General features: G+C 43.8%; 1 protein-coding gene across 2 annotated transcripts in view; it reads left to right on the top strand.

The window, feature by feature from the left end:
• FAM183A (family with sequence similarity 183 member A) overlaps positions 1-18,541 on the top strand; it is a 47,157-nt gene that overhangs the window by 4,137 nt on the left and 24,479 nt on the right. For both annotated transcript variants that reach the window (XM_029618159.1, XM_029618158.1), the window contains exons 2-3: positions 1,513-1,572; positions 10,956-11,059. In XM_029618159.1, coding sequence (XP_029474019.1) covers positions 1,513-1,572; positions 10,956-11,059 — 164 coding nt within the window. The remainder of the gene's footprint in view (positions 1-1,512; positions 1,573-10,955; positions 11,060-18,541) is intronic.

The raw sequence follows: 18,541 nt of genomic DNA, 5'->3' as shown, positions 1-18,541 counted from the left end.
GGATTTGGGGCTCCGGGAGTTATAATTCCGACTTATCCATCTTGTGTATTATGATGATGTTCGTCGATTCCGAATGGGGCTCACAGACTCTCCGCTCTGCATCAAATGCGGCAAGGAGGAATGTACGTTGCTGCATCGTCGTCTTCAATGTACAACCGTTCACCCTTTCTGGACCCAAGTACTGCAAGTTTTATTTCTCAGTGTACCGGTATCCCTACTCTGCATACAGGTCCTATGGTGCTGACACACCCTCTCGGTGGGTCTCTGCCTTTTCCCCTTTCCAAGGCAAAGTTTGGCCTATGGTGATGCTATTGGCCTGTCGGACCATTTTGTCGATTTGGGTAGAACCGACAACAGCTCCCCTTCTCGCAGCTTGGTACTATCGGATGTCCTTGGAGCTACAAATGGAACGTATGGACTGCCTCTCTGGACATCGCGCATGCCTATGAACTCCAAAAGGAAGTAAACTTTGGCACAATGTAAGTATTAAGAAGGAAATATGCTGGGCTGGCACGCGCTGAGCGGATTTTAGAAGCCACCCGAGTACACACGTATCTCCTGCACGCACAAATGAAAAGTTCAAAAAAGAAGCGGGGTGTGGGCAGGGCCTGGACACTCCTGGATTATAAATACTTACGCGTGCGCCAGGGTCGGGGCTGACGGGAGAAGGGGTGTGGGCGGGGCCTGGACACTCCTGGATTATAAATACTTACGCGTGCGCCAGGGTCGGCGCTGACGGGAGAAGGGGTGTGGGCGGGGCCTGGACACTCCTGGATTATAAATACTTACGCGTGCGCCAGGGTCGGCGCTGACGGGAGAAGGGGTGTGGGCGGGGCCTGGACACTCCTGGATTATAAATACTTACGCGTGCGCCAGGGTCGGGGCTGACGGGAGAAGGGGTGTGGGCGGGGCCTGGACACTCCTGGATTATAAATACTTACGCGTGCGCCAGGGTCGGGGCTGACGGGAGAAGGGGTGTGGGCGGGGCCTGGACATTCCTGGATTATAAATACTTACGCGTGCGCCAGGGTCGGGGCTGACGGGAGAAGGGAGGCTATTAAACTAGGGGGGTTTGGAAGTCCTATTCCTTACCCGGGTGAACTGGTAATGGCGTCTGCAATCGTCCCATTTACATGATGAAGTGGCATTTGAGCACATAGGCGTGCGTCCACTTAAAATTGCATGCACGTGTGCACGTTCAGGCATATATGTGCGTATGTTATAAAATGGCCGCGTCCCTGAAAGTAAACAAGCTCACGCTGCTGGGGAAGTTTTTGAAGTGTGCAGTCGGTAACACTAGACCTTACAGAGCCAAATGTATGAAGCATTTTTCCCAGGGACACAAAATGGGCCAAACCTTTCATACATCTGAGCCATGGTGAGTTTGTTAATAATGTGTGCTCTGAATATAAGCACTGACTGCAATGAATTGTCAAGTTCCTCTATTACAGAGTATATGGACTGACTTTTGTCAATTCTGTGAATTACCTGTATTCTCTTATATTCTTCTAGTTCATGCTGTCACTGGGAAGCCCATGTCTTGGCATGATAATCTAGAAGAAACTGCAGATGGTAAGCAGTAGTGATTGGCTCGTTTTATTGCTCTCTGCATTTAAACCTGTTGTATCCATTCTGCTACAATTGGACTCAAATCTTCCTTCTACTACCCTTTTCTCTCTCTCCCTGTAACTATTTAACCCTCTCTGATTCCTGCTTTTATTGGGGGCAATTTTCAAAAGCATTTATGTGCATACAATGTTGTTTTACGTGCATGAATTGGCTTTTTGAAAATGACCCTGGGAGTTGTTTGTGGAAGAAATGTTGTGCTTGCTTTTGTGTATACTGCAAAGAGGCTATCCTGCGGGGAATTCATTTATGCATATATGTTTGATCTTTGAAAGTATGCACGTAAATATTCCCATTTATACTTCCCTGCACACGCAGTCCTCTTCATTTTCAAAGTGGGTGTATGTGCGCAAGTTCACTGTGAAAATTCAACCTGAAGTCTGTGTGTACTTTGTACACATACATTTCAGCCCAAAAGCATGCTATTACAACATTGTTTGTTTTCCTTTCCTTTTAGTGAACGAAAAGCCATTTAACATTAACTAAAATGGAAAAACAAAATTAAAAAAACAAAACAAATCTTGCTTCCTGAGGCCAATGAAATGAATAACAAAAAACAAAAAAAAATCCCTTACAAAGCTAGAGAAACTTCTCCTGTGAATTTACAGGTATTTGCCATGTCTGATTGCTCCATAAAAATGTTACAATACATAGTTATTTGAGATCCCAACTTGATAAACGGGGATTCTCCAGAGCATGGATTTTGAAAGAGACTGCATACAAACTCTGAGGAGCAGAAAGCAAATTCTACTAGAGTAGTCCATAGTGAGGGAGATTGTTACAAGATGCTGAGTTCTGTATTGGGAGTCGCCACCCAGGAAAAGGATCCTGGAGCTCTTGTGGACAAGACACTGAAATCCTCAGACAGTTTTGCTAGAATTGCTAAAATTAGATAAATTAACTGGGTGGAAAAGCTTTGAGAAAGATGTCTTGAGGGCCTTTCTTTTTTTATAATTAATTCTTTATTAGCAGACTTATCACAACATCAATTGTGTAAAACATACATTCCACAACATGGAATAAAAGACAAACAATACAATTGAAAGAAGTCATGCCCTATGTTAGAAGCACAAAACAAAATTGAAAATCTTTATTTATTTATTTCAAGTCTTTTCTATACCGTCGCTAAGTTATATACCATCGCAACGGTTTACATGTAGGCACATAAGTAAGTTTGGAGTAAGCGTACTATAGTACGTTCTAACAGGTGCCATTAAGTTTCGCTTACATTAAATCATAAAAATACGTACAAATGTTTAGTGATGTAGGTTCTGGCCAGGTGTACCTAGAAGGTACTTTTACAGGTAAAAAAAAAAATCACATTTACTGTTATATTATTACATTCATTGTGTACTCAATTTGTTAAAATATTATAATGCACATTTATGAGAATAGTGCTGGTGCTCTTCTGTTTATTCCAGTGTATTTTCTGTTCTCCGGTCTCTTTATAAAAGGCTTGTTTAAGAAGCCATGTCTTTAGACCTCTCTTGAATGTTTTGGGGTCTCTCTGTAATCTGATCTCCAAAGGCATTGTGTTCCAGAGTGTGGGTCCTGCTAAAGACAATGCCCTCTCTTACCTGGGTTAGTCTCGCTGTCTTGACTGAGGGAATGGTTAAGAAAGCTTAGTTTGCTGAACGAAGGTTCCTGTGTGGGACGTGTACCCGTAGTGCAGTGTTTAGCCAGTCTGCTTTTTTCATCATGTATTAGTTTATGTATGGTACATAGGGCTTTGTATTTTATTCTTTGTTCTATGGGTAGCCAGTGAAGTTCAGCCAGAGTTTGTTATATGGTCTCTTCTTCTTTTTCCAGTTAGTATTCTCGCTGCTGTGTTTTTGTAGAATTTGAAGTGGTCTTATTGTATTTGGGAGTCCTAGAAAAAGTGCATTACAGTAATTAAACAATAAATAACAGCATACCAAGTACTTCAAATAGACTGCATTATTCAACCTTATATCCCGCCTCCCTATACTACACTGGAAACCCAAAGAAAACGACAATCTCGATCCTCACTGCCACCTCCCCCCCCTTCTCAAAACAGTGTAGCATGTCATGGCGAAGGGCCGTAAGTTTTCCAAATAGTATACCTTCCCAAGCCGAGAAAATACAGCTGCCACACCGTGGCAATAAGGATGTGCAACACCAAGCGCTGCTGGAACTCATGCCCCACCTCAGCCAATATACTCAACAGACAGAAATGTGCACCAAATCCAGGATTTCATCCCACAACCTATGGTAAAAGGAGCCCCTGGAGCCACATCCCCCTCCAACACTGATTGCTTAAATGAGGAAACATGGGGTCAGATACCACCTGTATAAGAGCTTGTACCCATTCTCTTTCATCAAGGCTGAAACTGACCGCTTACTGGTGGCTAAGAAATACGGATCCCAAACACTGTCTTCCAAAGATTCTCCCAAATCCTTCTCCCATGCCCATTGAAATTTATGCTTTATGGTCACCACCCTTTAATAGCTCATAAATCTTAGATATAAACCGCTTGATCACAAAAGCCTGCTAAGAGGGTTTTCCCTTTTTTCAGATCCACCCCAATTTTCTCAGCCCAAAAATAGTGAACCAATTGATTATAGGAGAATTTAGCGCTCTGAGACAGCTGATATGTTGCGAGTTTACGAAAGGAATAAAATCATTACCATCCCAAAGTTGTCCTAATCCGGTCATCCCCAGCTTGGTCCAGCATGGTCCAGCACGCTATCACCCCAGCCTCTAGACCTGGACTAAATTGTTTAGTAAACAAAAACGAGGTGTGATGGTAGAATCACCTATGTCCCACCAACCGCCTCCTACGTAACCTCCATGGCTCCAGAATTAGATGAGAATGTGGAGAGAAACCTCCGTCCCACACGGACGTCCAGCGGAGGGTCCCCCGCTATACGTACCCAGTCCTTGATTCGCACTGTAACATAGCACTGAGCTGAGCTGCCACATAGTACTATTTCCTAGCACACAGCTTTCCAAACTTTTCATGCTGGTGACACTTTAGACAAACATAATTTCGTGACACAGTAATTCAGTCTACTAGCAAACCAGAGGTTAAAGGTTAAACGAACGAAATGTATTTTGACAATTTATGTATGTTTCCTTAAATATATACATAATAAAATGTTTCACGACACAACCTATCTTGTGAAAACCTTTCATTTATATTAAAAATATATAATATTCCAAGATTAATGTTATTGTTATAATTTATGAATAAGAATAATAAAACAAAGTTATTGTGTTATTCAATTTACCTCTTTAATGAGATATATGAGCTTGATGGGATGAACACAGCTTTTGAATATTTGGTGTTAATAAGAAAGTCCAAAGGGTCTTCTGCGTAATTTTAAAAAGCTGGCCAGTTTCACACTATAAAATTATTTGATAGCCTCATTCAACTAATTCTATATGGCTATGAGAGTGAAGTCTGGAATATATAGGAAGGGACAGAATGTCAATATAAATCCTGCACCTCCAGTTCTGTAACTCTGTGCATCCATGGAAATTCACCCCAAACAATGGAGCTTGGATGTTTCCCTTACAGTTCATCATACTAAAAGATATTTTCAAATTCTGGTGTCACCTCACAGTAACAGCAGCACAAACACCTTCCACTGCCAGGCACATTGTGAACTAACACAAAACCCCGCAAAAAAGACACTCAAAATCTATACTGCAATCCCATCGTAACGTAACAGTAATAACACCAAGGACTCAAACAACAATACCCTACCTGTGAAAAAGCAAGGGTAAATATTATACTGGGTCCTAGAATACCAATACACCACCTACTGAGGAAACAAAACAAACCCGATTGCTATAGATCCCTATGCTAGCAGAATCTCTCATCATGGTCACACACACAGAGCAGAGACAGACCCTCACCAAATACAAAATAAAGGAGCACAAATTAGACAAAAACTGAAATGGAAACCCCCAAGAAGCCAGACTCTGTGTATTAACAATGGAAAAACAGAACCACCATTCCTCATAAAACAAATAAAATCAAACATAAAGCATCAGTTATAATAGTAAAACCATACTGATAAAAGAATATTTTAAAACTACTGATAAATAGAATTTCTATTAATTAAAATCATATACATTTTTTACAATTTCCCAAACACCAATAAAATATTTCAAAACAGCACATATATCAAATAACACCCAATAATTAAAACTAATAAGGATTTTAAAAAGCCCCTGCTGTCCATACGTGGGAGCTCTTGATTTCCAGTCACCCTGATATTGTCCAGGATTAGGTCATCCTCTCTCTCTCACACAGACTCACATGTCCATTCTCTCTCTCACACACACTGTCACATACATACACATTCATGCTCTTATACCCACCATAACCTCTCGCTCTCACAGACACTGACACACTCTCCCCCTCCAGACCCTCCCCACACACACACACAAACAAACTCTTACTCCCCTGGATTTTCTCATACACACTCATGCTCTCACTCTCACTGGCTCCCTCACATACACACAAACACACACACCCAGGCAAGCTCCCAGTCATTCTCTCTCACACACACACATACTGACCCCCAGGCAGGCTCCCAGTCACTCTCACACCACTCCCTCACCATCCCCCAGGCATGCACACATTCATTCTCTCACACACACAGACCCTCAGGCAGGCACCCATGCATTCACACACATACACCGCCATGCAGACTCCCATTCATACACATGCACACTAAAGGCAGACCCTCTCTCTTTCTTTTGCCAGCAACCTCGGAGCCTCTCTCATTCCTCTGTTGCCACTGTCACTGCTGCCGCGTGGCTGTTGGGGAGGTGCCGATTGCTGCTACTGGCACTGAAGCCCATTTTGCTGCCTCCTCTGTGCAGGCCCCGTGGGCTTCCACGTCCTCCATGCTGATCTCATGCATTGTGAGATCCACATAGAGAAAGTGCTAGTCTTGCACATTACTAAAGATTACATGTGCCAATCACTAAAAAGTAATTTATTTTTTTTTACCTTTGCTGTCTGATCTTAGTTTTCTAATCGGTTGGTCACAGGCTTTTTTGTTCCACCTCCCCTTTCTTATTTTTTTGCGAATTCCTTTCATATTGTCTTCTTTTCTATTTCTTTTCTCTCCATCTATCTTCTTCCCTCAAACATAGTCAGGTTCTCATTCTCACATGCTTTCTATCTCTCTCACTCTCACAGGCTCTCTCTCATACAATCATTCATACACAGTCTCTCTCTTGCACATGCTGTCTGACTCTCACATACCCAGGCTCTCTCTCACTCCCACATGCTGTCTTGCTCAAATACAGACTCTCACTGTCCCATGCTCTCTCTCATACAATCATTCATACACACAGGCTCTCACTGGCACATGCTGTGTCTCTCTCACACACAAAGGCTCTCACATGCTGTCTCTGCAAACATTCAGGTCCTCACTCCCACACACAATCTCTCAACTCATCTCATACACGCACACAGTCTCTCAACTCATCTCATACACGCACTCTACGGGCCCTCAGCCTCTCTCTTACCTCTGGGCTCCTCTTCACGGGTCGCTGCAGGATGGGCTCTGCAGCAGCCCTGATCTTCGCGGGCCGATCCGCAGCAGCGGCGTCCTTGTTCTTCGTGGGCCGATCCGCAGCAGCGGCGTCCTTGTTCTTCGTGGGCCGATCCGCAGCAGCGGCGTCCTTGTTCTTCGTGGGCCGATCCGTGGCAGCGACGGCCCTGTTCTTCGCGGGCCAATCCGCGGTGGGGACCCTACTATCGGGCCGCCTCCTCTTCTCAGCCCGCTGCTCCTCTTCTGCACGCGGCTGATGCTCCTCCTCCTTCCTGCCCGTGCGGCTCCGACAACGTTTTCTTCTGGGGCCGCATGGGCAGGAAGGAGGAGGAGCACCTGCACGTTTACACGCGACCTTTTTCTTCGGGCCGTGGTGACGAAGCTCCACCACGGCCCTGCCGATCTTCCTGCTGTGTGTCTCCGGCACACAGCACAGCCCAGCCCAGCGAAACTTCACTGCTCAGCCGCCAGTGGGATGAGGTCCACCGGCGGCCGCATTGGCTCCCACTTGCCAGTGTGTCACGTGCACCGGGCTTGCGCAACACCCCGGCTCACCTCAGGCGACACACACTTTGGAAAGCTCTGTCCTAGCGTATAGCAGATGGACTCAGGACCAATGGGTATAGTGGGCTCCTGATAGCAGTTGGAGACGGAGTCAGATTTCAATCTGACATCAGCACTACATATACCCGTGCACGAGGCTCTTTTCTTCAGTATTTCTCAGTCTCCTTAGCAGTTTGGGACTCTACACACACTTGCTCAGCATTAGGAAATCCAAACCAAAGAAGAAAAAAATTCCAAAATCTTACTGTTATGGTTAAGTGGTGTTTGGGTGGATTCTTGAGTACTGTAGCAGATGACCACACCCTCGGGGAAGGGCCCAGTGGGGAGCCACAGTACTGGGCTAGACTCAGGACGCATAAACACAGAATTAGCTCTTTTATTGTACAGCTTGATGTGGGTACCACCAGAGGTGGCAGTAGTGAGGTAGTCTGGATGTAGCAGTCTTGGGACCCTCGGCAGAGGGCACCCTTCTCACCCTTTGGTATAGGGGAGTTCCGGTGTAGGTTTTCCAGCAAGGCAATGCTGTGGAGTTAGATGACTCACTAGATGGTAGCTGTATGTATGCGATTCCACCAGGGTGAAGTAGATGGTACTGGCACCGAGTCAGGGAGAGCAGGGCCTCGAGGACCGAGTACCTGATCCCTGTAAAACACCTGAAATAAAGCAGCGGGTACCCAGGTTAGTCAATACCCCGAAGGGCATAGAAAAAGCTTCCAGCGGCAGCACGGAAGTGGCAGAGTAGCTTAGACTGGCCGAGACCAATCCGAATCCAGTCCTAGATGCAGTCCTTGCTAACTCGATTAGCTAGCATGTAAGGGCAGGCTAAATACTCCGATGGCGTGACATCACATGAGGGGGACACCCCCGAGGTTCGCGCCAATGTTGGAATAAAGATGAGAGTCGCGTGCACACCCTCGTAGGCCCTTGAGAGGAGCATGGCGGGAGGCAGCACCATAGCCGTTCCGGGGACGCTGGAAAGGGCGGCTTGCAGTAGTATGTGAGAACGGTGATTATAATAGAATAACGGAAATAATTCTTTTAAGAAAATAAAATAAAGCATTTGGGTTTAGATATTAGTGACAAATGACAATAGATGATTACAACTAAAATGCTCTGAAGGCTGATTACAGCCTGCGGCCCGTTGCGTGGCGAGAGGCTGCAGATTAGGGTTTAATAAGAGCTTGAAGATCTATGATATTGTCATTTGGTGGGTTTAAAAATTATGAGATTAGGATTTATGGAGTGTTAGAGTATATCTGGTCTCCTCTCGCCTCGGAATTTGGTTGGTGATTCCTTAAAGACTGTCATGTAAATTGTGTTATTTTGACCAATATAAAGTTTGCAGAATTCCCCCAGGAGTAGTTTGAGGGTTTACACAGCATCCATACCAGTGGTAAAGTTACAAGACCTCGATGCATGTCTCTGTGCTAAAGTTTATATGCGCACATCTATTGCTCTCCCTCCTCATGCCAACGCTCCACCCCTTTTTTCTTAATTTTCACTTGCGCACAATGGACGATATGGGCCGGATTTTCAAAAGGCCCCGGGACACGTGGAAGTCCTGGGGCTTTACAAAAGGGGCGGGACGTGGCCAGAGGCCTCTTCACAGCTGCTGGGCCGGGGATCGCGCGCCCTAGGGCTGAAGTAAGTTTTAAAACAAAAAAAAGAAAGGGGCAGATTTTCAAAGGGTTACGCGTGCCGGGCCTATTTTAAAAAGGCCTGGCGACTCGCGTAAAGCCCCGGGGCTTGAAAAAGCGGGCGAGGCCAGAGGCCTCCGTCCTAAGGTAGAGGGGAAGGGAAGGTGGGCTGGGGGGTAAGGAAGTTCCCTCCGAAGCTCACGCATGTTATAAAATCTGGCGTACATATGCGCGAGCCGACTCTGACACAGACAATTATAGTAGTCCAGGCAGGAAATTACAGAAGAGTCAAAATTCAGACATAGCTGGCTAAGTAAATTAACTGCTGAATATCCCTGGTTAAGTCTTATCCGGGTAAATTTAGAGGCTAACTTAACTGGATAAGTCCAAATATTGGCACCTATCTGTCTAAATTAAGCAGATAAGTAGCTCCCTTCCCCATCCGCCCACAAGTTATCCAGCTAAGTGGTGACTGCTAATCGCGCCGCATATTCAGTTGCTGCCATTTTAGCTGGATAGATCTGTACTTATCTGTCTTGGCGGAAATATGTTCTCACTGAACATGCAAGTAAGCTCAGGAATTCATTGCCAAATGATGTAGTAAATTAGGCAGTTAGCATCGCAGCGTGTTCATAAACCTTTGGAAAGCCAGCGCTTATCCTAGGCATAAGCAGCGTGGAATACATCGACTACTTGTGACCTGGATTAGCCACCGTTGGAAACAGGATACTGGGCTTGATGGACCCTTGGTCTCATTTAGTATAGCAGTTCTTATATTACATAAGAGCATAAGAATTGCCATTCTGGGTCAAATCGAGGCTCAAGCCCAGTGTCTTCTTTCCAACTGGCCAATCCAGGTTAAAAGTATCTGCAAGATCCCAAACAATAAGTAAATCCCATGCTGCTCTTGCACAGTGATATTTATTTATTCTTACCATCATAGCTGTTTACAATAGGGCGCACATATCAAAGAAAATATAGATCATAATTTACATAGATGGTGCCATTATTATTCGGTAACAAAACATTAAGAATAATATGGTTTATGATGAAGAATTTACATCAAAGAAATGTAATGTAATGGCTATTCCCTAAGTGTGCTTGGTTAATGACAGTTTATGGATCTCTCCTCCAGGAACTTGCCCAAACCTTTTTTAAACCCAGATGTGCTAACTGCCTTAACCTATCCTCTAGCAATGAATTCCAGAGCTTAATTGTATGTTGAGTGAAAAAGAATTTTCTCAGATTTGTTTTGACTGTGCTACTAACTTCAATACATGTCTCCTGGTCCTTGTATTTTTTGAACTGATAAATAACCAATTTACATTTACCTGTTCTATTCCACTCTTGATTTTATAGACCTCTATCATATCCCCCCTCAGCCGGCTTTTCTTCAAGCTGAGCAGATCTAACCTCTTTACCCTTTATTATTTTGGTCACCCTTCTCTGTACCTTTTCCAATGCATTTTTTTTTTGTTTGAGATGCGGCAACCAAAACTACACACAGTACTCAGGATGAGGATGTATCACTCCGTGGTGAGGCCCTCCCTTATTTACCTTCCTGGTTCTGATCATGTTTTTTCCCCACAGCCAACTTTCTGTCTGTGATTCATCACGTGGCTCTGGAGCCAACTAAGAAATATACAGAGCCTCAAACCACTAGTCAAGAAATTGGCTGGATAACTGCCCCTTTGGTGAGTCGCCTTTCACAGGGCAAATAATATTGTTATTGAAATTGCAAGTAAGTCCAAAGGGTTTGTGCAGGAAAAAAATAGCTGACCAAGAATATTATATGTTCTTTAAACCTGGGACAAAAAGAAAATGTTAAATATTCAGTTGACTGAGGAAAAGCTTTTACCAGAATGTGCACAGACTAACATAGTAGTTGGCATCAGAAAAAACCCAACTGCCCAATTATTCCTGTGCACACTGTTAAGGATCTATCCCAGCTATCAGCCATACAGCTTGAGCAGCTGTAAGGTATTTGTTCTTTCCCTACCCACAGACTTTTGAAAATTCCCCAGTATGGTATCTTCTTTAGTTTCATTTACTGTGGGGGTGGCAGGCTAACATCCAAAACGATTGCGGGGACTTAAGAGGCATTTACATTATTTCAAAGCTTTCTACTTAGACACAGGTTGGGAGGGTTTGTTTTTTTTGTGAATTAAACAGATCCTTATATGCTCAATTACCCAAGATGATGGAGTAGAGAGAAGGAAGACAGTAAAAGCTGTCCTGAATAACGAGCAATATATTGCCTCGGGAAATAGTAACCGCAGAGAATTGCCTCTCTTTTCTCTGGAAAACACGCATAGTTTTGAAAATACAAAATTACAGGTGTTGCTTCTGGCCTAATCCTGCCTCTGAGCCCAACTACTTTCCATTTATTGATCCCCACCTACCTTTATCTGAAGAAAAGGTGGACAGATTTCAGATAGCCAGTTTACCTGGGTAAATTTGTATTTATCTGTAAATGGCTTATGATAAAGATGGAAATCATTCACACAAAACATCTTATCTCAGTGTTCTTTATCCACATGGGTAGCATTTGCATACGGTGTAATATCTTGGGAAGAATAACCATTTTTACCACCGCACATTGTCCTGTTAAGTATAAAGGTAATGTCACCCATTTATTAAGCATTCCTTTCAAATTTTGTAAAATAGCTAGAATATTATGCTTGCAAAGATCTTACACTGTATGCATAAGCCATAGCAAAATTTGTCCAAAGACCACTTAAGAGGGAATGGTTCTGTCCTTCTAGTCAGTAAAACAGGAAATACCTCCAACTTCTAATTAATTTTCAGCCATGAAAAGGATCCAAACGTTTTGATAGTATCAATTTCAGCAGTCCCCTTTCAGAAGACTGTCCTGTGTCTTATGGTATGGACATTTATTTATTTAACATTTTTATATACCGAAATTCATGTATGACTGTTACATATCAATTCGGTTTACATTATAACATTAACATGCATGTAAGAATGCGGTTACATTGAACAGGGAGATAAACTAGGAACAAGTAACTGGGGAATAAATTACAACGAATAAATAAAGTAGTGGACATGATGGAGATGTGAGAGTAAGACCTAAGAAGCATTGCCTCTTTACAATAGGGGACGTTCAAACCACAACGACAAACATTGACATCTTACCACTACAATAAAATACACCAAATCAAAGATTAGAATTTTAGAAAACTGCCTTTTTATTGGCAACCAAACGGTTAGTAAAAAAAAAAAAAAGACATTAGAAGTTATCCTCTAAATAGGACATTGGGACATAATGGGTTAAGCACACAGGTGAACATAAGACTTGCCATACTGAGTTAGACCAAGGGTCCATCAACCCAGTCACAAGTACCTGGCAGGATCCCAAGGGGTAGAGAGATTGCAAGCTGCTGATCCCAAGAATAAGCAGGGGATTTCTGCAACTCTACTTTAATAATGGTTCATGGACTTTTCCTCCAGGAACTTATTCAAACCTTTTTTAAATGCAGCTACACTAATAGCTTTCACCACATCATAGTAACTTCATTGTCTGTCCCCTGGTTTTTGTACTTTTCGAAAGAGTAAACAACTGATTAATGTTTACTGTTGCATTCCAGTCATTTTATAGACCTAGTGGTTAGATCAGTGGGGCTATGAATCAGGGAGATCAGTGTTCAAATCCCACTGCTGCTCCTTGTGACCTTGGGCAAGCCACTTTACTCTCCATTGCATCAGGTACAAACTTACAATGTGAGCCCTCTGGGGCAGGGAAATAATTACTGTACCTGAATGTAATCCACTTTGAAGGTCCTGAAAAGCAGAATATAAAAAAACAATAGAAAATCTCCCCTCAGCCGTCTCTTCTCAAAGCTGAGGAATCCTAACCTCTTTAGCCTTTCTTCATTGGGGAATTGTTTCATCCTCTTTATCATCTTGGTCGCCCTTCTCTGCACCTTTTCTAATTCTGCTGTATCTTTCTTGAGATGTGGGGACCAGAACTGCACACAATACTCAAGAGGTTGCACAATGGAGCGATACAAAGAAATATGATATTCTCTGTTTTATTCTCCATTCCTTTCCTAATAATCCCCAGCATTCTGTTTGTGTATGATATATGAACACAAGATGAGGATACACCATGGAGCGATACAGAGGCATTAGGATATTCTCTGTTTTATTCTCCATTCCTTTCCTAATAATCCCCAGCATTCTGTTTGTGTATGATATATGAACACAAGATGAGGATGCACCATGGAGTGATACAGAGACATTATGATATTCTCTGTTTTATTCTCCATTCCTGTCCTAATAATCCCCAGCATTCTGTTTGTGTATGATATATGAACACAAGATGAGGATGCACCATGGAGTGATACAGAGGCATTAGGATATTCTCTGTTTTATTCTCCATTCCTTTCCTAATAATCCCCAGCATTCTGTTTGTGTATGATATATGAACACAAGATGAGGATGCACCATGGAGTGATACAGAGGCATTAGGATATTCTCTGTTTTATTCTCCATTCCTTTCCTAATAATCCCCAGCATTCTGTTTGTGTATGATATATGAACACAAGATGAGGATGCACCATGGAGTGATACAGAGGCATTATGATATTCTCTGTTTTATTCTCCATTCCTTTCCTAATAATCCCCAGCATTCTGTTTGTGTATGATATATGAACACAAGATGAGGATGCACCATGGAGTGATACAGAGGCATTAGGATATTCTCTGTTTTATTCTCCATTCCTTTCCTAATAATCCCCAGCATTCTGTTTGTGTATGATATATGAACACAAGATGAGGATGCACCATGGAGCGATACAGAGGCATTATGATATTCTCTGTTTTATTCTCCATTCCTTCCCTAATAATCCCCAGCATTCTGTTTGTGTATGATATATGAACACAAGATGAGGATGCACCATGGAGCGATACAGAGACATTATGATATTCTCTGTTTTATTCTCCATTCCTGTCCTAATAATCCCCAGCATTCTGTTTGTGTATGATATATGAACACAAGATGAGGATGCACCATGGAGCGATACAGAGACATTATGATATTCTCTGTTTTATTCTCCAGTCCTTTCCTAATAATCCCCAGCATTCTGTTTGTGTATGATATATGAACACAAGATGAGGATGCACCATGGAGTGATACAGAGGCGTTATGATATTCTCTGTTTTATTCTCCATTCCTTTCCTAATAATCCCCAGCATTCTGTGTGTGTATGATATATGAACACAAGATGAGGATGCACCATGGAGTGATACAGAGACATTATGATATTCTCTGTTTTATTCTCCATTCCTTCCCTAATAATCCCCAGCATTCTGTTTGTGTATGATATATGAACACAAGATGAGGATGCACCATGGAGCGATACAGAGACATTATGATATTCTCTGTTTTATTCTCCAGTCCTTTCCTAATAATCCCCAGCATTCTGTTTGTTTTCTTGGCTGCTGCTGCTGCACCCTGAGTAGAGGATTTCAACAATTTATCTACAATAATACCTAAATCTCTTTCCTGGGTGATGACTCCTAATGTGGAACCTTGCATGGTGCAGCTATAATTAGGGTTGCTCTTCCCTAAGTGCATCACTTTGATTTGCCCACATTAGATTTCATTTGCCATTTGCATGACCAGGCTCCCACTCTTGCAGTTTCTCAGAATCCTCTTGTGATTTAACAACTTTGAATAATTTTGTGTCATAGGCAAATTTGATCACCTTACTTGTTGTTCCCCTTTCAAGGACATTTATAAATATATTAAAAAGCAGTGGTCCCAAAACAGACACCTGGGGCCCTCCACTAGTCACTTTTTTTCCATTTAGCCCTACTTTCTGTTTTCTTTTAATGGGTTGGCAATCCACGATAGGACATTGCCCACTAATCCATGACTTTCTAATTTCCTAAGAAGTCTCTCTTGAAGGACTTTGTCAAATGCTTTCTAGAACTCCAGATACACTATATCTATCGGCTCACCATTATCTTTGTTTATTTCGGCCCTTAAAAAAATGTAGCAGATTTAGTGAGGCAAGACCTCCCTAGACTAAATCCATGTTGGCTTTGTCCCATTAAACTATACCTATCTATATGTTCAGCAATTTTGTTCTTTGATAGTGTCTACCATTTTGCCTGGCACAGATGTCAGACTCGCTGCTCTGTAATTTCTTGGATCTCCCTTAATCCCTGTTTAAAAATTGGCATTGCATTGGCAACCTTCCAGAATAGAGCAAATTAAGGAGAAGTCGCAACCCAATTGAAAAGAGCACTGATCCCGTGACTAGATAATGAAACATGTCCATACATCTGGACGGCAAAGCACTATTAAGTCCTTCTATTAACAGTTCAAAGATGCGGGGCAGGCAGCCAACAGTGAACTACCCCAATATCGTCCATAGCTGCGTGGTAAGCAGGAAAACGTCTATGGGAAGTGAAATGAATAGTGAAAGCCAATAAAGAGACTAATGCAGGACCCATTAGATGCATCCAATAGACAGAGCAATTCTACTGTCCCCATGTCAATGGAGATCTGTTTATTGGGAAGGAAGATTTCTGGAGGCAGCAATTGTCCACCACACACACTGCAATATTCTTCTTTCATTTATTAAAATTTTGTATTCTGCACATTACTTTCGCCTAGGTTCATCAAAATGATATAAATAAAGCAGAAATATGGTGCATTAACGTCTGCGATTTTTAAAAAAGGGGTGTGGTTAGGAAAATTCTAATCTATTGCATCGCAATATCCCTTACCTACCCACTCAGCAGCATCCCTATCTCTACCCCCCCCATACATACATACACACTGCAACAGCATTCATCCTTCTTCTGTCCCTCAGCAGCATCCCTATCTCTACCCCCCCCCATACATACACACTGCAACAGCATTCATCCTTCTTCTGTCCCTCAGCAGCATCCCTATCTCTACCCCCCCCCCATACATACACACTGCAACAGCATTCATCCTTCTTCTGTCCCTCAGCAGCATCCCTATCTCTACCCCCCCCCCCATACATACACACTGCAACAGCATTCATCCTTCTTCTGTCCCTCAGCAGCATCCCTATCTCTACCCCGCCCCCATACATACACACTGCAACAGCATTCATCCTTCTTCTGTCCCTCAGCAGCATCCCTATCTCTACCCCCCCCCATACATACACACTGCAACAGCATTCATCCTTCTTCTGTCCCTCAGCAGCATCCCTATCTCTACCCCGCCCCCATACATACACACTGCAACAGCATTCATCCTTCTTCTGTCCCTCAGCAGCATCCCTATCTCTACCCCGCCCCCATACATACACACTGCAACAGCATTCATCCTTCTTCTGTCCCTCAGCAGCATCCCTATCTCTACCCCGCCCCCATACATACACACTGCAACAGCATTCATCCTTCTTCTGTCCCTCAGCAGCATCCCTATCTCTACCTCCCCCCCCCCATACATACACACTGCAACAGCATTCATCCTTCTTCTGTCCCTCAGCAGCATCCCTATCTCTATCCCCCCCATACATACACACTGCAACAGCATTCATCCTTCTTCTGTCCCTCAGCAGCATCCCTATCTCTACCCCCCCCATACATACACACTGCAACAGCATTCATCCTTCTTCTGTCCCTCAGCAGCATCCCTATCTCTACCCCCCCCCCATACATACACACTGCAACAGCATTCATCCTTCTTCTGTTCCTCAGCAGCATCCCTATCTCTACCCCCCCCCATACATACACACTGCAACAGCATTCATCCTTCTTCTGTTCCTCAGCAGCATCCCTATCTCTACCCCCCCCCATACATACACACTGCAACAGCATTCATCCTTCTTCTGTTCCTCAGCAGCATCCCTATCTCTACTCCCCCCATACATACACACTGCAACAGCATTCATCCTTCTTCTGTCCCTCAGCAACATCCCTATCTCTACCCCCCCATACATACACACTGCAACAGCATTCATCCTTCTTCTGTCCCTCAGCAGCATCCCTATCTCTACCCCCCCACCTCATACATACACACTGCAACAGCATTCATCCTTCTTCTGTTCCCTCAGCAGCATCCCTATCTCTACCCCCCCCATACATACACACTGCAACAGCATTCATCCTTCTTCTGTCCCTCAGCAGCATCCCTATCTCTACCCCTCCCATACATACACACTGCAACAGCATTCATCCTTCTTCTGTCCCTCAGCAGCATCCCTATCTCTACCCCCCCCCCCAATACATACACACTGCAACAGCATTCATCCTTCTTCTGTCCCTCAGCAGCATCCCTATCTCTACCCCCCCCCCCATACATACACACTGCAACAGCATTCATCCTTCTTCTGTCCCTCAGCAGCATCCCTATCTCTACCCCCCCACCTCATACATACACACTGCAACAGCATTCATCCTTCTTCTGTCCCTCAGCAGCATCCCTATCTCTACCCCGCCCCCATACATACACACTGCAACAGCATTCATCCTTCTTCTGTCCCTCAGCAGCATCCCTATCTCTACCCCCCCCCATACATACACACTGCAACAGCATTCATCCTTCTTCTGTCCCTCAGCAGCATCCCTATCTCTATCCCCCCCCATACATACACACTGCAACAGCATTCATCCTTCTTCTGTCCCTCAGCAGCATCCCTATCTCTACCCCCCCCCATACATACACACTGCAACAGCATTCATCCTTCTTCTGTTCCTCAGCAGCATCCCTATCTCTACCCCCCCCATACATACACACTGCAACAGCATTCATCCTTCTTCTGTTCCTCAGCAGCATCCCTATCTCTACCCGCCCCCCCCCCATACATACACACTGCAACAGCATTCATCCTTCTTCTGTTCCTCAGCAGCATCCCTATCTCTACCCCCCCCCATACATACACACTGCAACAGCATTCATCCTTCTTCTGTCCCTCAGCAACATCCCTATCTCTACCCCCCCATACATACACACTGCAACAGCATTCATCCTTCTTCTGTCCCTCAGCAGCATCCCTATCTCTACCCCCCCCACCTCATACATACACACTGCAACAGCATTCATCCTTCTTCTGTTCCTCAGCAGCATCCCTATCTCTACCCCCCCCCATACATACACACTGCAACAGCATTCATCCTTCTTCTGTCCCTCAGCAGCATCCCTATCTCTACCCTCCCATACATACACA

Source organism: Rhinatrema bivittatum, chromosome 10, assembly GCF_901001135.1.
Source record: "Rhinatrema bivittatum chromosome 10, aRhiBiv1.1, whole genome shotgun sequence".
Lineage (NCBI taxonomy): Eukaryota > Metazoa > Chordata > Amphibia > Gymnophiona > Rhinatrematidae > Rhinatrema > Rhinatrema bivittatum.
The sequence above is the reverse complement of the archived record's forward strand: the minus strand, read 5'-3'. Positions and strand labels throughout refer to the sequence as shown.